This window comes from Fukomys damarensis, unplaced genomic scaffold (genome assembly GCF_012274545.1).
Source record: "Fukomys damarensis isolate Sample0158 unplaced genomic scaffold, DMR_v1.0_HiC HiC_scaffold_37, whole genome shotgun sequence".
NCBI lineage: Eukaryota > Metazoa > Chordata > Mammalia > Rodentia > Bathyergidae > Fukomys > Fukomys damarensis.
In genome coordinates, this window is record NW_022900949.1 from 21,711,739 (window position 1) to 21,739,637 (window position 27,899).

Consider the following 27,899-nt stretch of genomic DNA (forward strand, 5'->3'; position numbering starts at 1 on the left):
TTTGGTACCAGGGTTCAAGCTCTGGTCCTTGAGCTTACAAGACAGCAGTGGAACCACTGAGCTAAATCCCCAGCCCCAAGAGGGCATCTTCAGTAAGAGTTTAGGGCTGAAAATATAACTTGTTAGTAGAGTGCTTACCTGCATGCATGAAGTCCTGAATTCAATACCCAGCACTGAAAAAAAGGGGGACAATTTTACATTGAGCTTTTAATCTGTAATAGCAGATATGAAAATAACTCAAAGATCTCATAAAAAAGGTTATGTGGAATTACTAAGTTTGAGGGAGTTGATCTTGGTTAATAACAGTTTATCAAATTCTCAATGACAATAAGTTCTCAATTTTGAGCCAAAATATATGGTTTGAAGGACCATAGTCTTCTTTCCTTATGAAATGTCATAACCAAACAGATGATGTTCTTTTGTATTTAATATTACTGAGTTTTTTTGTAAGGCAATGGGGAGTTTTATTACAAGGAATTTACTTTGGTCCATCCTAGATAAGGAGCGTCTTATAATTTTTGTTTTGATTAAATAGTCACATATTTTTCTTTCATTGGTCAGACCTAAAAGGGGATGTCACCTTTGTGGGTACACTGTATAAGTAAAATGAGTTTTAGAATATCGGCAATCTGTTGATATAAATCAGGGGTCAGTAAACTATAATCCATAGACTATAACCAACCATGAATTGGTTTTGTAAATATTTTATTGTTTGTTTTTTTCCCTAGCTGCTTTTTCACCGTGATAGCAAAATTTAATACTTGTGTTTTAGTCACTTTCCCATTGGGACAAAATTCCCAACATCCTCAACTTAAAGGAAGAGAGGTTCGCTCACAGTCATGAGCTGGCTCTAAGGCAGAAATGATGTGGCAGAGGGGCCTGGTAGATGAAAAGCTGCTTGTGTCATGGTGGCCAGGAAAGGGAGGAGGGGAGGAACCTAGGAAGGAGCAATAGTACAGTACACACTTCCAGGTCACAGTCCTACAGGCCTCCTCTTTTGACCAGACCCAGCTCCTAACAACACATTCAGATTTGGATTCCTCAGTGGATGAACCACTGTACTCACATCCCCATGATCCAGTCAACCACTGAAAGCCCATCTCAACACAAGAGGCTTTTAGGGAATATTCTAGATCTGAACCATAATAATTTACAGTCAAGACTATCTGGCCCAGAAATCCTAAAATACTTACTATCTAGTCCACTATGGAAAGTTTGCCAGTACCTAATATAAAGTAAAATAAGAAATCTTCCTGAGTCACCAAAGGCAGACTTTTCAGTGCACTTGGATAGCAAAACTTTATGAGGACAGGGACTGTGGGGGTTTTTTTTGCGGGGGGGTCGGTTTTATTTTTTTGTTTTCTTTTGTTTTTTGAGACAGGGTTTCACTATGTAGAGACTGACCTGGAACTCACTTTGTAGCCCAGGCTGGTCTCGAACTCACAGTGATCCTTCTGCCTCAGCCCCCCAAGTCCTGGGATTATAGGCATGTGCCACCACACCTGGCAGGGACTGTGTTTATCATCTTTACTATTATATCTTTGCATATAGTAAGTATTCAGTAAATATTGCCAAATCAATTAAAGAAATTAAAGTCCAAGTTTTGCAGCTCCCATGGTCTAAAGCATAAGCCAAATAAAGTGCAAATTAGATTTGACAGATGTTAAAATGTAGGAGAAATGGTGACTTTCTAACCTATACATAATAGTAGCAATAGCAACAGCTTGTACTTACTTACAGTAAGTATATACCAGCATTATAATAAGCACATTGTGTTTTTCTCTCATGTTCACACCACAGCAGTCTTTCTGATATAGCATTATAGTCTATTTCACAGATAATCAGTGAGACTTAGAATTGCCCAAAATCACGTCGCCATATGTGGTAGTTATGTTTAAACCCACCTGCATTAAAAAGCAGTGTAGTAAAAGAGGCTTCTCCTAATAAAACCTACAATATGGGTAAAGTTTCTTTGAAATAAGTCCTACATCTAACAGCCTTCTCGGATTCTGTTCGTAGTATTTTCATAATTATTTTGTGTTTCTGTAAGGTTGGTACTAATGTGTCCCCACTTTAATTTCTGATTTAGCACATTTGAACGAAAGTGAGTCTTTCATGAACTGCACCATATATATGGCATAGACCCACACAGTTGTGACTGAGCTGAACAATTTCTAGAGTGCAGTGACATCATAGCTATCTTACTATCAGTATGACATACTACTCCTGTAAACAAACCTATTATACCACCAGCTGTATGAAAATATAGAACATACAATTATAGTGTGCCTCCTTTCACGAACCCTGTGGTTTGCAAACAATTTAGTTCCCAAACAAAAGTATTTGGCAGAATTTTGTTTTTGTTTGCAAATTCTGTATTAGGTGACAGACATAATCGTGGCCATCTTTCCTGTACAAACACAAACATGGCCGGTCATCTTTTCCAAAACCAGAGAACAATTTAAGTTCGCAAACCGAAGAACTACTGGGATATATACAGTAACAATAAGAATAGCAACAACTTCTCTTTACTTGCTCTATAACAAATTACTGTGATGCTGATTTATTTACTAAACTTTTATTATTTTAGAATGTACTCTTATTTTTTTTAAGTTTACTATAAAAGACCATGCTGTATTAAATGGCCAGTAGTCTCATATTTCTTGTATTTACCCCATCTCCCCATCCCTCCTTTTTTTTTCCAGTGCTGGGAATCAAAACTAGGGCCTCACACATGCTAGGCAAGTGCTCATCTATTGGGCCACATCCTTACCCTTTCAGTATCTCTTGATTGCGTCATTTTCTCTTGTCCTTGATTTAATCTCATGTTATTTTGTTCATCATGGTCCTAGGAGCAATAGGCCATAGATCTGTACATACACACACACACACACACACACACACGCACACGCACACTGTACCATCTTGGTTTATGTTAAAGTGTACTTTATGGCATTCACACAGGAGTATCTCCTAGTGATGTATTTCTAGTGTCATATCCCTGTCATTCGACTGTAATTTCAGCCGTTCATTCCCATTCCACTCTTTCTCTAGCTAGAGGAATATCAATTTTGTTGATATTTGTCAGAGAACCCACATTTGGTTTGTTGATTCTGTTAACTCTGTTCTTTAATTTATCACTTCTGATCTTTATGATTTTCTTTCTCCTAAATGCTTTGGTTTTAGTTTACTGTTTCTCCAATTCCAAAAAGCAGAAAGTTAAGTTTTTCATTGGACAATATGTTTATAGCTGTAAATTTTCTGAGCACTGCTTTTGCTGCATCCTAAGTTTTGGGATATTATTTTCATTCATATCAAACTCTTTTCTCTTTTTCTAGTTAAACTTTTAAAATAAAATAATTTGTTTCATTCTTATTTAATCCACAATCATTCTAAGTTAGAAAAATACTTCTAATTACTTACATTAATGAATCTTCCAGACAGCCTCAGTCCAAAAGGAATGTCAAATAGATGATAAAATCTTGATGTTTTGTCACCTTTCCTCTGTCAGTTTTATCCTCCGACAATACAACATTCTGGCCTGTTACTGAGTAAAATCTTCTAACAAATACATAACCATAAGGAGTCAGCTCAATGGCACTTTTCACATCACTGTATTTTTTAAAATTTTCTTTATTATTTTTATTTGACTTGTTTAAGGGTATGTTTAAGTTTCTAATGGTGAGTTTTTCAACTTCTGTCATTGATTTCTAAATTCACCCCATTGTGGTCAGAATATACTTACTGTAATTTCAGTCTTTTAAAATATGTTGACACTTACTTTGTAACAATATGATCTATCCTGAAGAATGTTGCATGTGCACTTGAAAAAAATGTGTATTCTGCTATTGGGTGAAAAGTTTTATAGATATCTGTTAGATATTTCTAATTGGTATACTGTCTTCAAGTCTTCTATTTCCTTGCTAATCTTTCTGATTGTTTCAGTTGTTATTAAAAGTGAGAGTAGCCAGGCATGTTGGTGCACACCTGTAATCCCAGTACTCAGGAGGCTGAGGCAGGAGGATCTTTGAGAGTTCGAGACCAGCCTGGGCTACATAGTGAGTTCCAGGTCAGTCTGAACTACATAGTGAGACCCTGTCCTGGAAAAAAAAAAAAAAAGTGAGAGTAGAAGTTTCCAATTATTACTGTTGGACTTGTCTATTTTCCCTTTCAATTCTTTTAAAACTTTGCTTTATATATTTTAGGATTCTGTTAAATGCATGTGTCTGTACTTGTTTATATGTTTATAATTGTTATATATTCTTGGTGGATTGACCTTTATCACTAAATAAATCTTTGTCTCTTGTATTAAAGTCCATTTTGTCTAATATGAGGATAGCCATTCTGACTCTTGATTGCTGTTTGTATGGACTGTCTTTTCACATCCATTTACTTTCAACTTTGTATTTGTGTGTTTAGTTCTGAAGAGTCTGTTGTTGATACTATATACTGTAATTGAATATTTTTAATCCACTCTGCCAATCTCTTAGTTGGAGTTTAATTTATTTACTTTTAAAAGAATTACTGATAAGAGACTTACTCTTGCTATTTTGCTCTTTGCTTTGTATGTTTTGTATCTTATTTCTCAATTCCTCTAATACTGCCTTCTTTCATGTTAATTTTTTTCCTAAATGACCATTTGATTTCCCCGTTATTTCTTCTACTGTATGTAGATCTTTATTTTATTAGTGCTTTCCCTGGGGACTGTGATTAACATCTTAATTTATGGCAGTCTAATTTGGATTAATACCAGTTTACTTTCAATCATGTAAAACACTTTTTTTTCTATAGCAAGAGCACTGTTCCTCCTTATATTGTTACTGTCAAAGAATACATCTTTATGCATGTGTGCCATAGTCAGATTTATATTATTCTTTTATTTAAGACTTAGAATTATTGCTTTATGTAGTAATCTTTTAAATCATGTAGAAAAAAATGGAGTTACTAACCAAGATACATTAGTATTGACGTTTATATTTACATACTTGTCTGTCTTAGTCTGTTTGGATACTATAATAAAATACCTACAAATGGATACTTTAGAAACAACGAACTTACTTCCCATAGTTCTAGAGACAGGGCTGTCCAAGACTAGACACCATAGTTTCAATATCTGGTGAGAGGCTGTTCCTTATGATGGTGCACTCTTTGTGTCCTCCTGTGGTAAAGGGGCGAAAGGGGCAGCTCCCTAGGGCCTTTTTATAAGGACATAATACCATTCATAAGGGTGGAGCCCTTATGACCTATTAACCTCCCAGTGCCATACCTCTTAGCACCATCACATTGGGATTGAATTTCATCACATGAATTTTGCAGGGACACAAACATTTCTTTGTGCTGATTTGATTAACTGTCTAGTATTTTTTTTCTCCCAGCCCAAATGACTCCTTGTAGCATTTCTGGTACTGCATATGAATGTTCACATTTTTTGTTTAACTGGGATATCTGAATTTTTCTTTCATTTTGAAGGATAGTTTTGTTGAACATAGAGTAGATAGTTTTCTTGAATACAAAATTCTTGGTTGACAGGTTCTTTTTTCTTAGCACTTGGTATATGTCACTCTACCTCCAAACTTTTTAATGAGAACTCTGCTATTCTGATCAAAGATCCCTGGAATAAAATAAATTTTTTCTTACTACTTTCAGGATTCTCTTGCAACCACTGTGGAAATCAGTGTGGAGATACCTCAAAAAACAGGATTAGAGGTCCCATTTGACCGAGCTATTCCTCTGCTGGGTATCTTCCCAAATAAACTTTAAAAATCATACCACGGCAATATATGCTCACCCATATTTATAGTGGCACAGTTTGTAATAGCTAAAACATGGAAACAGCCCAATTGCCCATCACCTGAAGACCGGATAAAGAAGATGTGGTGGTTTTTTTAAATATAAAGTGGAGTACTACTCAGCTATAAAGAATGAGAAACTAGAGTCATTTATAGCTAAATGGGTGTATATTGAGGACATACTCTTAAGTGATATAAATAGGATACGTCTGTAAATATCAAATAATTTTTTGAGTGAGAAACAAAGTGTAAATAAGGATCAAAATATATAATAGATAATGTGAAATAGGGGGAAAAAAGGTCCAAAGGGGAAATGGGAGGGGTTGGGGAAAGGAAAGAATGGAAATGAAAAAATATGAGAAAAGGAAAACATGGAAACAAAGTCTTTATAAATAGGGAGGGATGGAGGGGTTGAAGGGAGGGCAGGGGAATGGGGAAAAAATAAGAATCAAGATATATCATGTAAAGTACAAATTCCCAATGATGAATGTCATTGCATTGCAATAAACTTAATGAATTTAAAAAAAAAGACTTTCTACAGTTTGATGATAATTTTTCTAGGAGGGTCTCTGGTTTTACTTTAGAGTTTATTGAGATTCTTAGCTGTGTAGATTCATGTCTTTCAAAATATTTTGAACTTTTTAGCCGCTTTTCTTCAAATATTTTTTTTGCCTATGTGTTTGTTGGTGTTCTTGATAGTACACCCTGTCTCTTGGCGCTGTGTTTTTTCTTCATTCTTCTTTCTAGTCCCCACAACAAGTGATCTCAACTGGCATATCTTTATGTCCATAGATTCATTCTTCTGGCTGTTCAAATCTGCAATTGGGCCTCACATACTGAAATTTTGATTTAAGTTATTATACTTTTCAAGTGCAACCATTCTGTACGCTTCCTTTTCCAATTTTGTCTTTTTTGTTGATAATCTCAATTTGATGAACCATCATTCTTATACTTTAGTTTTTTGCATGTGCTCTTTTAGCATATTTAAAATAAAGTCTTTGTCTAGTAGTTCTAATATCTGGACTTTGTCACAGATGATTACTATTAATTTTCATTTTTTTCTGTTTGGACTAAACTTTCTGGTTTCTTTGCCTGCCTCATTATGCCTGGGGGATGGGGTTCTAGACATTTTAAGTATATAATGTGGCACTTAGATTCTCCTATCCCCTCAGAGTTTTTGTTTTTTTGTTTTGGGTTTTTTTTTTTACTGCTTGTTGTGGTTCATGCTGTTTATCTAATGACCTTTCTGAACTAATTTTATAAGTATCTAATCTTTGCTGTGTGTGGCCACTGGAATATGTTTGCTTAGTTTGGTGGTCAGGAACCAGGGTTATGTGTCTGGGGATCTATCTCAGTATAAACATACATCTTTCCAGTCTTCACCAGTGGGCTCTGCATGGATGTTGAAGCCTTCCTTCAGTATTCTCCTGGATAGTTTACAGTTCTTTCGTGGCCTTCATTTCCTGCTTGAGCAAAGCTTGACGATCAACCAGTGTTGGAAACTTAGGGCTTTCTGAGCATATTCTCCAGTCTCTCTGGGCACACACATGATCTTCTGGCTTCAGAAATACAAGGGAGCCTTTCAATGCCCTTATTTCCCAAAGTATCTTACTCCCCAGTCCTTCTTCCCAAGCTTTATGATTTATCCATTCTTTGCCCCAACAATTATCCCTTGCCCAGTTTAGCACCATTTAATAAATATGCCTGGAAACGTTTTTAACAAATGCACTCTATCCCAGCTCTGAGTTTGGCAGAACGAAGGCAAGGCTTTTATGTAATCTTATCAGTTTGCCAACAAATCAAAACAAACAGCTACAGTTGAGGACAGAGTCCTGCCCGCTCTGGCACCAGAAAGCCACACCGAAAACTTAGGTTGTAGACTTCAAGACCCTACTGAGAATCATCTCAGTGGTGATTATAAAATGCTTCCCTGATTACTGTAAACTTTGATGTTCAGAGTTCAGGTAAAAGTTGATTGTGGCAGTTTTTGCTAGGTTATTCACTATTTCTGTGTAGGGTCGGGTCCTTAGAGTTTTCTATCCTGCCATTTTCTTCTCTCTTTCATCACATTGTAGAATCTTGACTAGCATATATTACTTTCACTTTTTTAAAGAGTGACAATATGTCTTTTTTTTTACAGAGGTTATTCAAGTGTTAAGGTAATTCATATTTAGCTTGCCAAAGAACTGTATCACTTTAGAAGGAAAAGAATCCTGGCAAATTAATCCAGTAGCTCTCCCGATACCAACAGTGTTAGAGGGCCAGCTCACCCACAGCTCTATCAAAACACTCTTTTGCAAGCCAAAGAGATGAAAGGTATATTCTGCTGAATATGGGAGATGAATAGCCTAGAATTCAAATCTATACTAAAAATGTAATATAAAAGGTATTAGAGAAGTTTTACAACTTAAGTTAGGAGCAAGGTGCAAGGATCATGTACGTGTAAACCCAGCTACCCAGGCAGCTGAAGCAGGACAATTGCTTGAGCCCAGGATTTTTAGGACAACTCGATAACTAAAATGCACAAAAACCAAAAGAAAGAAACATAAGTTTAGTTGGGTGTATTTGCATTGTAGTTATATGACTATTTCCCTGTAGTTGATCAGATCAATAAGAATATAATAGTTACTCTCACTCCATTCCCATTTGTCAAGTTACTCGGTTGAACTATGAAGCTAAATAGCCAGGATCTGTTCCTGAAGCAACAATTTTTATTTAAATTCTGTTTTACCTATGTGCAAAGCAGTATGAATTTGAACAAATTACCTTTCTCTGCTTCACTTACCTAATCAGTAAAATGGGTCTAATTGTACTTATGTCATAGGTTTGTTATTTGGATAAAATCAGTTAAGATTTTCACTAAGTACCTAAAATTAAGTAAATGTGTATGTTTAAGATACAGCTTGTCTAGAGCATGTCTTTTTAGATAGAAAAAAAAATCTACAAGCTTTTCAGATATATCTACTGAGGATAGTATCTGTTGGTGAAATAACTTAGCAGAGTAGATTCTCAAGAGGAAAATAGGCAGTGTTCGTGGCAGCCCAAGTTGGGGACAGGGTGGCTATGTGTATGTGAACTGCATTCTGAAAAGTAATAATGGGCAAATGTAGTAGGAGATAAGGAGAAAAGATGGGAAAATCGCTGATGGAGGCACATGGAAGCTACTCAGGGGTTTGCAACAGGAGAGCCATTTGTCCATTTATGTTTGGGCTACAAACCATGGCAAAAAAAAAAATTATTTTGGTTAGCCTGGCAAGACTGGAGGCAAAGAAGTGCCTTGATGACTATTAGCCATTTTCTTTCTTAGGTCATAGATGTTGGATAATGACATGTATTAACTTGTATTAAAAAAAAAAGGAAGCTACTCAGGGGTTTGCAACAGGAGAGCCATTTGTCCATTTATGTTTGGGCTACAAACCATGGCAAAAAAAAAAATTATTTTGGTTAGCCTGGCAAGACTGGAGGCAAAGAAGTGCCTTGATGACTATTAGCCATTTTCTTTCTTAGGTCATAGATGTTGGATAATGACATGTATTAACTTGTATTAAAAAAAAAAAGGTATATAAAAATATTTTGTAAGAAATCTACTTTTGGAATAATTTTTCTCTATGATATAGTCCCAATTTTAATGAAATCTAAAATTAAGACCCCAATTAGAGAATGGTTCTTCATTTGACACATGACCTCTTTGCTCAACAAAAAGGTACATCACACTTTTCCAGTAAGTAATCATCCCTTTCTACTGCATGTTACCTACGGTCTAATATAGAAGACACATCAGTTTTATTAAGCAAATTAGAGTGAAATAAACACAACTGTATTACCCTGCCAAATGTACTCTGCTAATTTTATAGCTCCTCAGCCCCACATAAGTCACAAAAATATCCACACCTAGGGTAGCATACTAGCCTGAAGCAACAAGCCCTAGAAACTGGTAAGGCAAATTATGGCTTACCAAGGAAAGTTTGACAGACTAGTTATAGTCTCATTTTATCTTTGTGTAACTCCTATTTATTTAGTAACTGTTTAGCCCTGTGTAGAATTTTGTGTTGGTTTGGTATTTAGTCATTTTTAGTAAGTAGTTTTAGAAATTAATCAGACAGCTATCAAACAAGGGACAGAATTTAATCAGCAGTTTTGCTATTATTTTGCCTTGAATATGTTACTGGAATATTTTTTAAACTTAGTGGGGATAAAAATATTAAATCTCTATTTGACAGCATATTCCTTCCTATTGTTGTGCTTTTTTATGTGTAGAGTGGAGCTCTTTGATATTACCTGTGCACATGGTTTAAAACCATAAAATATGATTTTTAGTCTGAAATACTGAACCTCAATGACTTCTTAAATACTGTATATTTAAACTATGTGTATTAATAATACATGAAAAAGGGCAAAATTTAGCCTGTAAACCAGACTGGAAAAACATTACAAACACCCTGTAAAGCAGGGAAAAAAAAAAACCCTAAGTACAGTATATCACTATTTTCTAATTATAATTATTTTTGGGTAAATGGAAATGTAATTGCCTTCAAATAGGCATACTTTTTTCACATATGAAACTGAGATTCTGTAGGCTGTTGCCGGATGGTAAATTCAATATAAATAACAGTGAAGAAACTACATATGGTAAGCCTGGGATTCAGAAATTGGCTTTAAGATTCTCAAATAAATAAAGACCTTCTTTGAAGGCACACAGATGTATTAATTTTTAATTTGTTTCTTTTTGATCTCTTAGTTACTGAAAAAGATTTATTGGTTAATTTTAGGAAGGCAAGTGTTTGAAAAGTTTTGCCAAATACTGTCCTCTTTAAATGACTGTATGGTAATGAAAAGTTGAGGAGAGCCAAATTAGATTGAATAATTGTTCAGTCATGTGGGTCAAGCTAGCTGCATAGCCTGGTTGTTAGATGGATTGCTCAAATTACATTGCCTGGGGTCCTGCACTTGGTTGGCTGTCTTCTCAGATCTTAACAAGGTTCTGGGAATTTCTTTTTCTGACAAAGTTTGCTTTGTATTTTTCCCCCTCCCCCTCCCACCTCCAGGATGCTTCATCTGCAGACATCAGAAAAGCATATCGTAAGCTTTCACTAACTTTACATCCAGACAAGAATAAAGATGAAAATGCAGAAACTCAGTTTAGACAAGTAAGTGAAGTGTGCTATTATATATATTTTTGTGACGATTATATTAATAAAATGTTTATGGCAGAAATATTAACTTACATGTGGAACAGTTCCATTTGAAAATGAAAATATGGTCTACAAATATACATAGTTTTATTCAATTTTTTAAAATGCAATAAATTTTTACCAGCATTTTATATTATTAGAACCTTGAAATTCTTGGAGGGGCATGATTGTCATAATTTTCTTATCTAAATTATAGCTTTTGCTTTTAAAAAGCATATTTTAAGATAAATTATTACTTTTACATCTTTCACAAAGTCTTGTTTTGGTATCAAGCTTTTTTAAACCTCTTCCCATGCTACCAAAAACATAAAATATTACTTATAGCTAAGATTTTTCTCGGTTTATTACATTTATAGGCACATAGAGTTTTCTGCATGTGTATTATAGAGCTTTCACCCTCCTGCGTGATTTCTTACAGTTGAGAGTATGTTTATTTTAAAGTAATGCTTCTGTTTTAGTTGGTGGCCATATATGAAGTTTTAAAGGATGATGAACGAAGGCAGAGGTGAGTGTTCATTTGTACTTTTGAATTCCAGTGTTATAGTTTCGTGCCACAGCTTTCAAAAGAAAAAAATTAAGTCTCATTAAACACTTTATTCCTTATAAGTTAGTATTTTTGTTCCTGCCAAGAAATGTAATGTTTTACAAATATATGTTTACAGCAGCATTAATTTCTATTGAAAATATTCACAGGTTGATTCAGAACTTACAGACTTTAGGATCATGAGTCATAACGTTAGTAAGTTCTGCTCCATTAGATAAAATTTTTACCATGGCTATTTATGCCCTGGGAAATACAAATACCACTTGACTTCAAACAAATGTCCATTCTTTTCACTATGTCAGTAACAGCTCCTATGTGGGCCTGGTGGCCTCCCCGCCCCCGTTTCTTAAAATTAGCATGTTAGCGATGGGCAAGTTAGTATACTTTCTTATTATTTCCTCATTCTCAAAATAACCCAATTTGTGAGAAAACAGCTAAACCTGTAGAAGAGAGGAAGGGAAATAGTCACCTCTTCCTGATTTCTTTGGCCTCCTTCCCCTCCTTCACTCTGCTACAGTGATTCTGTATTTAGGGTTCACGCTCAGGGTGGAGGCAGCCCCCACTTCCATACTCCGTGTGCCTTTCAGAAGGATGGTCGTGTCCGTTTGTGAGTAGTTCACAGAGCCAGTGGCTGAAGAGAAGATTGTGGAGAGGCCCTAACTCCAGCAGAATGTGTGGAATACAGATACAGTTATAGGGGCTTCAGAGTTCTTTAAGTCAGACCCACAGTAAGAAGAAATACATTTTTACTCAAACTGGGAAAGTTTCACAAAATGCGTATTGCACGTGAAACAGACTGCTTGTTCTAGTCTGGATTCTATCTAGTTATTTTTTTTTTCCTCCCTTAACAGTGTGGGTTGTGGTCCCCAAGAAACCAGTGGCCACAATCTTAATTTTGAAACTGTTGATGTACAGTAAAAAAACACATAAAACAAACAAACAAAAAACCTTGTATTTGAGATTTAAGCCTAAATCAGTCTGTGTTTGTCTATGGGGCAAATGCATCTTAGAGACAGAATGTTATGTATGGCATTCTGAATCTTTCTTCAACTGTATTGTCTGGAACTATTCTGTATCTTAAAATGTTAGCTACAACTCTTGATTCTCATCTGTTTAATTTGAATACCCCAGTTTGTCAAATTGTAAAGCAAGGGTTCAAGATATTTTCTTGAAGTATTTTTGCTTTATAACAAGGGCTGGCATTGGTCCAGGTATCATAGCAGACATTCCTCTGGTTTGAGCTAATCTATAATATTGAGAGAGTCCTCGAAATGTGTTGAAAGAAGTTTTGGTCATTCTGTACATATTTTCTGGTTGCTTTCTTTCAGTGAACCCCTAGTTTTGTTTCACACAAGAATGTGTCTGTAAAGATAGCCTTATTTAGTCTTCCAACATCTTTGCCATCAGATTGTCTTTTTATTAATTGATATCTTAGAAGTCAGTAAACTTTGTCATGATTTGTTTCACTTACTGAATTATTTTGATCTTTTTAAAGCAAATCACTTCCTATGTATAAATTATTTTTTAATTAACAGACTCATCTAATACTGTCTCTGTATGATTAGTTCCTCTGCATTTATCTTAGCATGTTGGTAGAAAAAATGGATCTGACAGTTACCCAAACAGCTGTAGTATTTATACCCCTTGAGGCACAAGTAACTCTTTGGTAACTGGTTTTCCTTGAGGCAAAAGTCTTAACTAATCAAGCTGAGAATCACTCCTCCAAAGCTGTGCCTGAGGCCAGGTGACCTGTGAGTGTGTATTTAAATCTATTGGAGAAAGGCATCTCTGCAGACAGTTACCTAGGATCCCTAATTCCTTTTAAGAAGCACAGTCTGCTTTATCTTCTAAAAGAATGTCATCCTGTATGTTTATTAAAAATGCTTTTTGGTATTGTATCATAAGTATTTGTCATAAGTATTCATTGAATAAGTGCTTTTACAAGTGTAACCTTCCAGGAATTTGCACTTTGGAAAATTGGCATAGACATGTTTTGTATTTATTTCCCTTACGTATAGTTATTCATTCACTGAAATCAGATACATTGCTCTCATTTTGTTAGAAAAGAGAATAGCAATACATAAAATTAACAAACTGGATAACCTTTTGGTTCTTTTCTTTTTTCTTCATAACTTTTCTTTCAGAAAATGTTTTATTTTCTTTTGTAACAGCCTTATTCAGATGTAAATGGCATACCATATAAGTAAACTATTAAGTGTACAATTCAGTGATTTTTAGTAAATATACAGAGTTATGCAAAGCATCACCACAATCCAGTCTTTTGAACATTTCCATCAATTCAAAAAATTCCCTCAAGGCCATTTGTAGGAAATCCCTTCTCTGATCCTTGCCCTAGGCACTTATCTACTTTATGCACCTATAAATTTGTCTTTTCTGCACATTTTATATAAATAGAATTATGCGGTGTGTGGTTTTCATATTGTTTTTCAGGTTCATTCATACTGTAGCCTATTGCAGTGGTCCATTCTTTTTTATTGCTAAATAGCATTCCATTTTGTGGCTCTACCACTTGTTTATTCACGGATAGATGGAGCAGCGGGTTGCTTATACTTTCTGGTGATGATGAGCAGTGCTGCTATAAACATGTACATATGTCTTTGTGTGAACATGTGTTTTTATTTCTCTTAGGTAGATTCCAAGGAGTGCAGCTGTGAATAAACTTTTAACACCGCCCTTCCCCTTCCACCAGAGACACTGATTATAGCTTGAACTAACAGGTTTTCCTGCTTAGTATAAGAAAACCTAGCCTAGCAGTCTTTGCTAAACTCCTCAGCTAGCTTGCTTAGTTAACAGAACAGTGGTCCAAATATGCTCCAACAGCATTCCTGTAATCCCAGCACTAGGGAGACTGAGGAAGGAGAATCGCCGTGAGTTTAAGGCCAGTCTGAACTATGCAGTGATACCCTGTCTCACAAAACAAATAAAAGAAAACATGTTCCAACATAAATTTTGGTACAAATGCCCTGACTTTAAAAGTCCTGAGTACCAGTCATTACATATTTATACTGGATTGTGCTTTCATAATATCAACCATTTACTTTTGCTTAAAATCTGTGATAAATTTTGACCAGTATTCTTTTGCTAATCTGATTTTTTTGTGTTTTGTTGTACGTGTTACTATATTTGTAAACTTGTATTTTTTTAGTTTACTAAAGTGTTGTATTTATAAATATAGCTGAAAGTATTTTATCAGCCTTGATTTGCCAAAAACTTATAAATCCATTACCAAGTTATTGTAATATGATTGCAAATTGTCCAAATCATAATAAACATTAAAGTAAGAATAGGAAATCTTGCCTCTTCATCTTCCCTAATTTGGAGATATGAGACATCTATTATATATGGTATATGAAGTGCTATGTCCCAGTTTTTTACATATATGTATATTTTAAAGAAATGTGAGATCAATTGATTTAGTCTTGTTTCCTGTTTAAGATCTTTGTACAAGTGATTTTTACTGGAAGGTTTGGAATGCCATCTAACTGCATTTTGTGTTGTCATTTGAGAAGCTTTGTATGATAGAAAATTCATAATTTAGGCAAGTGGTAGAATTATTTATTTCACAATACACAAATTTATATTTTATGTATTTCATTGCTATTTTATATTTTAAATTATGCTAACATTTTAAATTTATATAAATGGTTATGCTGGTAATTCAGAATTTTTAAAGTTCACTTTTTCCAGTATTTATATTAGGCCACATATGTTTGATGAACTGCAGATTCCAATAGGAACTCATTAATAATTACACAACCATTGTTTTATGTTTATTGTGTACATCTTAAGAAAATCAAATGAAATAAACATAAATTAGACCATATGTTAGATGTGTGCAATTGATCAGTTAATATTTTAATTTCTAAAAAAAAAATCATTATGTTTGCAGAGGATTTGTTTCATTGGTGAAATTTTCATCATAGAGATTTACTTATAAGTATCTTATAACACATTAATACATTCATATATTCTTGATCTGGATTTAGCACATCATTAAAAACAGTTTAATGCATAGTTAGTTAAGAATATAGTTATATATTTTGTGGTCAATCACATTTATCAATCTCAGTTACACAGCATTTTGATAGTGTTATGTGCTTAAATATTAACAAAATATAATAAAGTGATGTTTTAAATCTTGTGTTGTCAGCACAATGTTTTTCCTTAAATAACTTAGGAAATTAGTGTCTATGTATTTTAAGAAATGTATTTGTCTTTTTTGGTGTTTCATCAGGGAAGCAGTGATTTATCTTTTAACAGCATATATTCTGAAAAGTGAACTATAATAATAGATGCTATCTTCCCTTAAAATGGCTAGTCATGTGAGCTATAATGTTCATTGATAGTAAAATCAATAGAGCATTGATTCTAAGCTTAATTCTGGGGCACTGTTGTTCAGAGTGGCAGACATAGCCTAGTAAATATCTGGTTGTGTTTAATGTGTGCAGTGCATGAGGCTTTGCAGTCTTGAATGATTGTGCACTAAATACAGTTTATACATGAGGTAGAAAAATAGTAGCTATTTGCAGATATTTAGCATTTTCAGCAATGATGGTGATAAAATATTTGATAAGAGAGTCTTAACTAAGTTCTACTGTGCTTTCTTCTGATACATTTAGATCCAGAACAAATTTAATACTTAGTAATATTATATGGCAGTTGTCTTCACTTTTTGAGGTTTTAAAAATTAATAACAATACTTTTTACATGAAGTTGCATCATGAGAAAGACTTGCTGAAAATAGTGATTTTTTTTATTCATCCTTTTTCCCTCAACAAATCTGAAATAAGATAAAGATTTAGAATAAATTTGAGACTTAACAGTCATTGGATTTCATTCAAATATTGTGATCTTATGTTATAGTAATTGAAAACTTTTTACTTACCTATGTCTAATTTATAATAGCTAGTTTTTAAAAGGTATATTGAAATAGAGGTTTTTGAGGATAGAAATGATAATGAAGTCATAGCATGATATCTTGAGGTCACTATTCAAGAATTGCTATACATGTTGAGACTATTTAGCTTCAAGTAACAGTATGGTTGTTGCTATATAGGCATATTTTAATTTGTAGACTCACATACAGTTTGCCTTTTAAGAGTTTAGTACTATTTAATGTCTTTTGCTTTGGTTATTCTGATCTAATAGTGTTATTAATAACCTAAGTTAATTTAAAAGTCATTTTAAAATTTGCTAATAAAATATATTTTGCATTAATAACCAGTGTTTTTGTACTGAAAAAAGAAGTTGCCTGTAATAAATCCTCAGTTTTTTTTTTTTAGCATATCTCCAAGGTATCAATTTAATAACTATCAAAGTAGCTACTGCAGTTGTTGCATTTAAATTGATTTACATGTCAAGACTGGCAGTTTAGCAGCTGCGCTATTATTCCTAGATCGGTCAATTTACTTGAGAAAAACCTACTACTGAGTTCTACTGACCTGCCTGACAATATAGGCCCTATTTCTATTCCTGTAATTAAGCCTGCAACTAACTCAGAATATTTTTAATTAAAATATTTTGGTCAATGTGTTGCACCAAATTAGGCCTTTCAGTGAAGATTTAATTCTAGAAATAGTGTGATTAGAATATTTAATGAGTTGTGTTCAATTAAGATTAACAGGTTGTGTGTGTGTTGAACATAGAGTGTGTGTGACCATTTTGAGTTTAACAATCATAAATGTTGCTCCTTATTTTCAACCTTAAAAATATTTCCCTCAACTGACAGGTACATTTAAATTCAGGTGAAATTTTATTTTAAAGTGTTTCCTAGCTTGATGATACCAAGAAAAACGATTAAAATACTTTACAGTTAAATCTTTTATTTATCAATGTTTTTCCCTTCCAGTAAAAGACAAAAATGAGGAAATTACTACTTAAATATTTAGAAATAATGCTATTGAGAAATCTGGCATAAACATTAGACGTTTCCTCATCCCTTTTTAGTTTTGAATTTTTTATTCTAAAGGAACGTGAGCAATACAAAAATTAAAAGGCTTTTAGTTCATTAAAAAGCTTTGAAAAAATAATGTATATAAGTATTTCAACCTTGAACCACTATGAGAGTAGAAATAAAAGCACTGACTAAAATTTGAATCCTGAATTTGATTCAGCTAATGTGTGGTTCATGGTATCAAATAGCTCTGATCTTGATTTTTTTCTCTTGTTAAGGTCCTTCCTTTTGTTTCTAACTCCATAGTGGAGTTTCCCTGCAGAGTAGTAGACAGGTAGGTCATAGGTGGGGTCTTCAGGGTAAGGTATGGCAGGGGCACACCTTGAGGTGCTATAACACAGGAGATCTGGGATCCACCATGTTTACCGTCACTATGCACCTTCTCCAATCCAAGGTGGTCAGCAGCTGAGCTATGTGAGTGCTTGAATTTACTATACTGTGCAGTGCTGGTAATCTGTGTAAATGTTATCCTTTGGGAGAAATCATTTCCTCTTTCTTCTTTGAAAATTTAGGTATTAGTAAAATTTATTTTGTTTTTGCTTTTTATTTTAAACTCCCCATGAAAAATTGTTGTATTTGCTACTATAGGTATGACGATATTCTGATCAATGGACTTCCAGATTGGCGACAGCCTGTGTTCTACTACAGGCGGGTGAGAAAAATGAGCAATGCTGAGCTGGCATTACTCTTGTTCATTATTCTCACAGTGGGACATTATGCTGTGGTGTGGTCAATCTACCTGGAAAAACAGTTGGTGAGTATTGACAATAAATCTCCTGATCAGCCTCCTTCATTTTGTATGGAATTTAAGACATTTATTTCTCAAGTGATGAAATTTCTATATTTCTGCATATACTCTTCATTCTAATAGTTTTTTATATTCAGTTGTGTTTGATTTATCTCTAACTCAAAAAAAAAACAAATAAGAAAATAACCTTTTTAAAATATGGCATTAGATTTTGTTATAAAACTTTGTGAAAGTACAACTATTTAGCTGGAAATTAGAAAGTAGAACCATACTTTATTATCACTTTCTAAATATAATTATTATTTAATGTAAGACTCATTCTAGAAATTTTATGTCACTGACCCTCATATAATGAGTATTTGCTTTTAAAACATTTTAGTTCAGATTTGAAATGATATATTTTATACTTCAAGAGAACAGTTCATTAAAAAATTATATTTTTCTTGATCTAATATGCTGCTATATAGTTTTCTGGTATGGAGTTTTATTTGTATACTAAAGATAAACATTTATCGGTGTTCATGAATTAGCATCTGTTTACTTACTCCTTTTGAAGTGACATTATTAAAGTTGCATGAATGAGAAAAAGTAAGTTGAATGCTTTCTCTGCTTAGAAAACTTTGATTGCTATGGAGATGCACATGACTGACAGCACTGAACTTCATGTGTGTTTAAGGCTTGGATACCATGGCAACAGTTATTGTGAAAGATTGATGATTTTACTTAATCATGTTGGACCCTACATACATTTGCATAAATGTTCCTCTAAAGTGTTTACCCTTCACAGAAGAGTCTTGATAACATTTGAAGAGCACATGTTTAATGATAACCTGTAACCATAATTCTTTCCACATTAAGGATGAACTGCTTAGTAGAAAAAAGAGAGAAAAGAAAAAAAGGACAGGAGGCAAGAGTGTGGAGGTATCAAAACTTGGCGCTTCAGAAAAAAATGAAAGGTGGGGGTAAATGAAAATATTTTATGATTTGAAGCTTTTAAAATATCTTTATGTATATATCCATTTCAGATGTGCTCTCATTACTTCTAGAGTATATAAAGACTATTTTACCATAGTTTATAAGATAAATCCAATCTTAAGTAAAATTCCTAGAATTTTTCTGTCCTTGTAAAACATTTATACATATATTTAAATGATATAAATTTTTGATTTCTTGTAGTTTGAGGTTTTGTACTGAACTTTAGAAAAAAAGTATTATTAGAAGAATCTCTCAGCTCAGGAGCGGCAATATGTAGAGAGGCAGTAATATGCAGAACACTTAAAAAGATATCACCATTTCTTCTATTGATTCATAGAAAGAAATAAAGGGTTTAAATAGTTCACACAGCAGGGCATGAACCAGATCAATGTAGGACCAGAGACTATTCTGCCTGACTTCTATTCTGATGACATCAGTGAGTAATGCTTCAGTGAACTGCAAATGACATTGATTTTTATGTATTGGTTTGTTTATGCTACAGTCTTCATATCTGGTTGTCAGCACTTGGGAACACTCTGATGATGGTTAGTCTTTAGCAGCTGAAGTAATCATAAGGTTAAGAATTCATTTTGTAGAAGCGATGAAAAGCCCGGCTTAGAAAGAGGCATTTTGCATCTTCATTTTTGTAACTTGACTAGGAGCCTCCTTCCCAAAAATTCTAGCCTGTATTGTCACTTGCAGTATATATTGTATTTGTTGTAACTGTTATATTTCATGATAAAATAAGTTGGATTGTGATAGCTGTCATAAGTATTTCATTGAGTATTTTGTATTATTGGTGAACTAGGTACTCAAAAAAGAATTCATGAACTTTAAAAAAATGTTTTTGCTTCCCAACTTTCTTAGAATATTTTGCTGATTTGTTGTTTGGGTTTCCCTATGTTTTTAGATTGCCGATAAAACCACAGTGGCATGATTTGCTTCCATGCAAGCTGGGAATTTGGTTTTGCCTTACATTAAAAGCATTGCCTCATCTACTCCAGGTAAAATGTACTTCTTGCATATAATGTTAGATGCTTTCATTGTGAATTATTCATGAAATAATTTATGCCCATGTCTGCTTTCTGAATGCCGATGCCCATTGTATTCTTCATAATGTTGATTGAATTGAAATCAAGTACGTTTATAAGTTAAACTTCATTTAGATTCTAAGATTACTTACATACCTATTCCTGTATTTATCTTATTTTGCTATAGAATAGCTTAGAATTCCAAGACACTGGGGAAAAAAAATACTATCTTTAGGACAGACATAAAAGCAGTAAAAGTTTCATTTGCTATTGTCTTTAAAGGCATAACCAGTAAAAAGGAACCAGATTCAAGTAGCTTATCACATATTGTTTTAATAGTATTTAAGTACATAATGTTAAAAAGAAAAACAGCTTTTACTGGAGCTTCTATATAATTACACAAAAGAATATAGTGCTTTCATTTTATCTGCAACTTTAAGAGGAATGAAGACATTTTGTCTTCCACTAGTAATCAGAGTTTCTGTTTCAAGTTAGTCTTGATCAAGCAATAAAATGTGGGCACATATATTTATATGGCAACTTCCCGTTCTTTTATGCTCAGCATACCCAGCAAATTTTACTAAATTAGTGCTTTGCTAATTTAATCATTTATCTAGTTAGAAAATTCCCAACATATAAACATAATATTTGAAAATAAATATGCTTTTTGCTTTACAGATTTTGAAGTTCTTTGAGATCGTAATTCTGAAGGAGAAATGTTTTATTTCACAAATTAAGTGCTAATAAGCCAAGAACCAGTCCTGCCCACTTTATATTCATGTGTCAGAGCTGTTTTTCCAGCCATTTATGGGAGCTTATGACCCCAACTTCTGCATCCTATTTTCTTTTTCTTCTCATAATGTGAATAATATATTTGAAGGAAAAAAGAAATAAAAATTACTAGCATGCTTCTGTCTAGTCTTTAAGAAATTATTTAACAGTTCTTCCATCAAGATATTTCATATGAATAGTTATTTCTTCAGAATCTTAGGTTTTTTTATAGTTAATAAAGAAAAATTGAAGCAATTTAGTAATTTAGAAACTTGTTTTTAAGTTAACATGATATTTATTTGAGAAAAATCCCAAATTCTTATGCACTATATCAGTGAAACAATAAGAGAAAGGGAAAGTATATTTATCATACTATGTTTATAAGAAAATGCGACAGAAATATTTTTAGGACAGATTTTCAGTTTTTTAAAGTCTATTTTTTACCAGTGCTAGATCTGTGCAATAGGCAAATGAGAGAACAGATGAATTTAAAAATATAATCATGAGACAGTGTAATTAGAATACGACACAAAATGTCAATCTTAAATACTTATTTGTAATTTTAATCTAAGTAATTTGAAATAAAGTTTATGCGGTAAACTTAACATATTTCTATCTGCCTGTGGTAACGAAACCTAAAAGATTAAGTGACTATTTTGCCTCACCATAGGTTTTTAGAAAATATACAAAAATAAGAAAATTTAGAAGCATTTTACAGTCTCTTCAGAAACTCTTATTTAAACATTTGATCAATTTGACTTAAAGTTTTTTTACTTACCTTCTGATACCTGTTGCCTTTTAACTTTTATATACTTAGGCATTAGTCTTTCAAGACCTTATAAACCTAATTTTTTTTTTTTTTTTTTTTTTTGGTACCAGGGATTGAACTCGGGTCTTTGCGCTTGCAAGGCAGGCCACCGAACCGCTGAGCTAAATCCCCGGCCCCAAACCTAATTTTCAAATTTGGTTGTAATTATTTCTTCCTGATAAATGAATTTTAAGAACAAAAAAATGATGGGTCCTTTTTCTTAAACACATTTGTTATTTTAATTCTGCTTTGGAGGCATAAGATTAGTTTTTCTGGTGGTGACTAACAAAATAATGTAATATATAGTAGCTTTCTAGTATAGCTTGTAATAATGGAAGTATTTTAGATTGATAAACATAGCTTATGAAAAACAGCAAAATACTGAACAGTTGCTGTTTAGATTTTTCTTTGCCTTTTTTTCCCATCTTTGGCTTTCACATTAGATTATCCATAAAATCATATAATGTAAATTTTATGTGTTTGTGTGATATTTCTATGAGATCTTCTTAAATAAGATACTTAGACCTTTTAATCTGAAGCAAACTGGATTGGTAATTGATAACAGTAGTTTGGGCCCTATAGAAGAGACCTCAGTGTAAAAAATGATACATAGAGCCTTAAACTTTTTAAACAGACTTTATATGTATTCACCACTCTTGTAATATGAAGCTATTGTATTATTAAATAGGAGTGTATTCATTAGAGTTCTTCTTTCTTTCATAAACTACTATACCTATAGTTTTGGTTTCTTTAAAGATAGATTTCCAGTCTTTCTTTAAAGAGGCAGACCAATCTCTGGTGAAGCAATATAATTGTGTAATACAGTTTTATGATTTTTCCCTTAGTCTTTCACATTTGTGAGCAGCATTTTTGGCAACATTTATATTGAGTTTTCCAAAGCATTAAGCTTGATTTTCATAGGAACAACTCTTTTTCCTACTAATATTTTATTACTTTGTGTAATATTTAATTGGATCACCCACAGGCTTAAAAACTAATACAGCCAGCTTTTATAAACACATAGTAACTAAACAGTTACCAGTGCAGACAGCTTTACTTCTGATATGAGTATTTCTTGCATTTCAGGAACACTTACCTAAAACTGAACTTCAGATACCCTGTGCAAGTACATAAAAGTAAAAGTTTTAATGTCTTACAGCAGGTGGACTTCACATGGGCAGAATCTGTTGCCTAATCTTGTCATCACAACACCCCCAACTTCTGTCTTCCCCATCCATTCTCTGCATACATATTTCTTTACTGAACTTCAAATACAAGCAAGGTTATCCAGTAGGTTTGGGGAAAGTAAGTTTCAACCCAGCTTATGGTCTCAAGTTCTCTTGTATTATGTAACATTGACGATCCCAAAGAAAACTCCTTATTGTCTGCTTAGTTTACCTAAATTCTTTCTATATTCCTCTGCCAAAAAAAATCATAAATGAGAGCAGTTATATAAATATTTGATATATAAAGCTTCTTCTGGTTCCATGTTAAAAAAATCTTTCATCCGTGATACAATATGGTACATAGAGTCACATGTGTAGTATAAACAATCACTTCTGCAGAGGTTCAAAGAAGTAATGTTGACTCCATTTAGCACACCCAAGGAAAACTAAAAAGAGGAGCCACTTGAATGGAGTCTTAAAGGATGAATGACATGCCCTTACCAGTAAGTGTTCCACTTTGTGTAGTAGGTCATATACCAAGATAATTTCATAGATACAGTACTTCCTATGCATTCTGACTGTGCTAAGGCTAGAAAAGACATTGTTTTAAAGAGGATATGCTGTCATTTATTTCTGTATTCTAGGTCTCCAGATTCTGAGTTTAACCATTTAGGACTTAATCTTCTAACAGATAAAGCTGATGTGAGTGAGTGGTCTATAAAGAATGTTTATGCAGGATAAAGTTAATTTATAATATAGCAAAGGTTTTTCTTCACATTTGTCAAAGATATGTGTGAAATGTTAGACGTGACAGATTAAAAGTTCCCAGTAGCTATGAAGCAGACAGAAAATCCTCAGAGGGGTTCTGTGATCTTTGATTGGTGGAATAGTGTAAAAGTATCTCTCTGATATTATTCTTTGCTGGGCCCGGGATTTAGCTCAGTGGTACTCGCAAGCACTAGGTCCCAAGTTTGATGCCCATTACCCAAAATGATGCCTTGCTTTTTGAGAAGTTACCCACACTTCCAGTATTTAATTTTATTCCTATATTCTGCTCTGAAAAAGATATTGAGAGAATTATAAGAATAATAGATTAGAATGGCAGAGCTGTTATACTTGATACATCTTAAAATATTTGATAATGTTCACTTAATATCAAACATTTCCCAATAGTCAGTACTCAAGGAAGAGATGCATGGAGTTTACTACTGTATACTTCGCAAAATGTATCCCAGTATCATCCATGTACCCACGTGGGCAAAAAAAAAATAAGCATCTAGTAAGAAATCAGCAAAAAAGAATATGAAGAGTATTTGTGAATTGATGAGTAGAGAGAAGTTAGTGTGCTTGGAGAGAAAAGAGGAATGAAATGCATGACTGCATGCAGGGAAGCTGGTGGGCCTTGAGAGAGTATTTAAATAGCTAAGGAAGCAAGTCTAGTGATCAAGAAGAAGTAGGAAATGAATTAGAACATATCAAGCCCTATAGCAAGGCCTTTGAGGCTAGAAAGTAACTGTAACATTACAAGTATAGCTTCTGTGATGCTTTCACATTGTACCAGTCTGTTTCTGCCTCCTGATAGTTTTGAAGAGTATACACATTTGCTTGTAGTCTGATGAACTAGTCTTCCATGTCAGCTGTAGTCAGCATATAACTCCAGACAATTATCCTAATAGCCATATTGCCTTTCTGGGAAGGAGGTTGTGTGTGTGTGTGTGTGTGTGTGTGTGTGTGTGTGTGTGTGTGTGTGTTAAACACAGGGCCTTGCAACATGCTAAGCATGTGCTTTACCATTGAGCTGTAACCCTAGTCTTAGCATATGTTTTGATTGTTCATATATTCTACAGCCAAAAAAGTAGCAAAAATTGATGAAATATAATTGATGCTATGTGTTTAAAGTAAAATCTTGTAAGTTTGTTTTTGCCACTGTCTACCTGTGTTGGAACTGCATTTATTTTGGCCATAATAATTTAGTTTGGGTGTGGGGCCATGAGACAGGGTCTCCCTATGTAGTTCACACTGGCTGCGAACTCACAATGATCCTCCTGCCTCAGCATCCCAAGTGCTGGCATCACAGGTGGTACCACCATGCCTGGCAACAATTTAATTTTTAATCTCGTATCTCATGTAAGATCAGAAAGTGCCAAATATCTCAGGTGAGTCCCAATTTAAATTACATAGTTGTAGTTCTGTATTCTTCCAAGGTGAAACAGATTTGAAGTACTGAGAATTTAGATATTTACTTGTTAGTTTGATTTTCTGGGAATTCACTATTTGCCTTTCTCTCTACCTGTTACGTTGTTATATTTTTCAGTATTGTAACCTATAAAATATAAAGCTCATTTAAGTGTCCATTGCCCAGTTCTTCATGTTATTAAGTCTTAGTCTCATTGTTCCACACTACCAAGTTTCTGTAACATGAAGATTGTTAAAATAAAAATGATTCTAAGAAGTTTCCAGTGTACATATAAATGTCATCAAGGTTTATAGGTTGTATAGGAGCAGCAGCTGTGTAAAGAGAGGAATCTTCTCTGTATTGCTCTGGTTTTTACTTTTAAAAGAATGTTGCTTAAGATAGTAGAGGGAATACTACAGTACTGTACAAAACTGACTCTAAATGGAAGCTTCCCTGCCAAGAAGCTTTTCCCATGGAGACTACAACTGTGGAAGAGCCAGGAGATCCCTCTCCCTTTAATCAGACTCCTCCTTTCTACCCGTCTGCCTCTGTTTGCTAGGCCCCTGTCCAAACAACACATTCACAGCTAATTAGCAGGGAGAATAGCTTCTAAAAGGCTAGGAGGCATTTGTTCTAAGCTGAGTTGCCTGCTTTTCTACTCAGAGTTAAATACAGATTTTCCAAGGGATGAGGCAGCTTACTTTTAGTACTGTAAAACTTTAAAAACTTTCCAGACACACATATTTTACATAGAAAATATATAAACAAATGAGAATGGACAGAGACACTGTTCTGAATTTTAATAAGGCTAAACTACTGCTCCTAGAAGACGAAAAGGATGCAGGAAAACTGGAAAAACCTTACTACATGAGACAAAAATTCCATAAGATGTCAGTACTCAGAGATCCAGAAACACAATATAAAGTCGAATTATCTAGTTTTATTGCTAGATACAGAAAAGATGAAAAGCCACAAAGGTTAATCAAGTAGGATGTTAAAGATTATATATAGATGCGCTGTTGCATGTTTTATAGATGAAAAATGTGTAAGATCCATATGAATGCAGCACTGTGCCCAAAGTGACACACAACTAGTTAGTGGCAGAAATGAAACTGAAAACATACAAAGAAATATTAACATGTAACAACTGTAAAAGCTCAAGACACAGTAAACTTTCTCAACTGCTGGTTAACCAGATTTTGTAATGAGTATAACAAGCTGTCTGATCTCAAACACCCTCTCCAAGAATGTAGACTAGTTATAATTATTATAAAAGGTGAGAAGTGTTCCTGTGTCAGACTGGGCCGAGCAGATGGCTTTTTCAGTCAATTCATCTCCTACCCCAGCTTCAAAAGTAGTTTTAGGCTTTGAATCTCCTTGAATATGACTGTCTTAAGCAGAAGACCGCATGCCTTCTGGTTTTCCATTTTTATTTTTATTGACTTTTTGTGAATTCAGTGTTATTAAGCCCAAAACAGAAATTTTGACTCTTATTCAGAGCATATAATTTAAAATTTTTTCTATATTCTTTGCTGTAATTTTATTATACAGTAATTCTGAGGTTATTAGTTGAAGAGCAAAATTTAATACAGAGCATTTGACTTTGTAGGCAAATTTTCAGAAAAAAATACTTAAAATAATTTGTTTTGAAGCTTATTTGTAAACTTCAAGCAGCAAAGATTTGTGTTGTCATTCAGTCAAGAAGAAATGGAGCCTCCCTCCATCTTTTTGCAGCAGCCTCTCCTCTCAGCTTCTCCCAGGGGCCTAGTTCTACATTTCTCTGATCCAGCCACTGTAGATCAGTGCCCTTTCTGTCTGATTTTCTTTGGATTTTTTATTTTATTTTATTTTATTTTTTGGTACCAGGGATCAAACTCTGGTCCTTGCGCTTGTGAGGCAGGTGGCGGAACCACAGAGCCTAAATCCCCAGCCCTGGACTGTTTAATATTTTGAAGTTTATATTGAGATATAAAGGTAAACAAGACATGACAAACAGTGCCAGCTCAGCATGTCACTTTATCATTTAAACTGTGTCAGAATGATAAAAGAAAAAGTTATATGTGGGTTTTCTCCATTTCACCACCTACTAACCTATGGAAATAGGACATCTTCAGGATTTAACTAAATTGCCATCATCATTATGAAGCCTTTGTCAAACCACCTAAAAAATGCTCATTGTATGTTCTCTGTACTAACTTTCATACAGCATTTATATTTTATCTCACGTTAAGCATCACTAATCCTAAAAAATCTGAAATTTGAAATGTTCCAGTATCTAAAATGTTTTGAGTGTTAATATGACACCACAAGTCTGAAAGCTTTTTGGGCACAAACTGTTTCATGCACAATATTAAGTAAAACTACCTTCAGGCTATGTGTATAAGACATATGAAACACAAAGTAATTTTGTGTTTAGAGTCACACCCCATCCTCAAGAGATCCAGATATTCCAAAACTGTGGAAAATATCAGAAATCTGAAACACCTCTGGTCCCAAGCATTTTGTATAAGGCGTTTCAAACTGTGGTCACACTAGACTGATAGGTTATGGTAAAGTACAGACCATCCTGAAGTTCCAGTGACTTAACTTTTCTAGCCTCTGTCCATCACCAGGTGCTCTAGCTAACTGTTCGGGAGCTCTAAAGCCCATGTCCTCCTTGCTCACTGTAGCAATAGAGCTGGGGATTTGCATGAGCTTTCTCTGAATTGGCTGGGAAATGACATGG

General features: G+C 33.9%; 1 protein-coding gene across 1 annotated transcript in view; it reads left to right on the forward strand.

The window, feature by feature from the left end:
• Dnajc1 (DnaJ heat shock protein family (Hsp40) member C1) overlaps positions 1-27,899 on the forward strand; it is a gene marked incomplete at its 3' end in the record, with an annotated part of 219,070 nt that overhangs the window by 100,066 nt on the left and 91,105 nt on the right. The window contains exons 3-7 of the mRNA XM_033759662.1: positions 10,835-10,936; positions 11,440-11,486; positions 18,088-18,253; positions 19,106-19,203; positions 20,133-20,226. Coding sequence (XP_033615553.1) covers positions 10,835-10,936; positions 11,440-11,486; positions 18,088-18,253; positions 19,106-19,203; positions 20,133-20,226 — 507 coding nt within the window. The remainder of the gene's footprint in view (positions 1-10,834; positions 10,937-11,439; positions 11,487-18,087; positions 18,254-19,105; positions 19,204-20,132; positions 20,227-27,899) is intronic.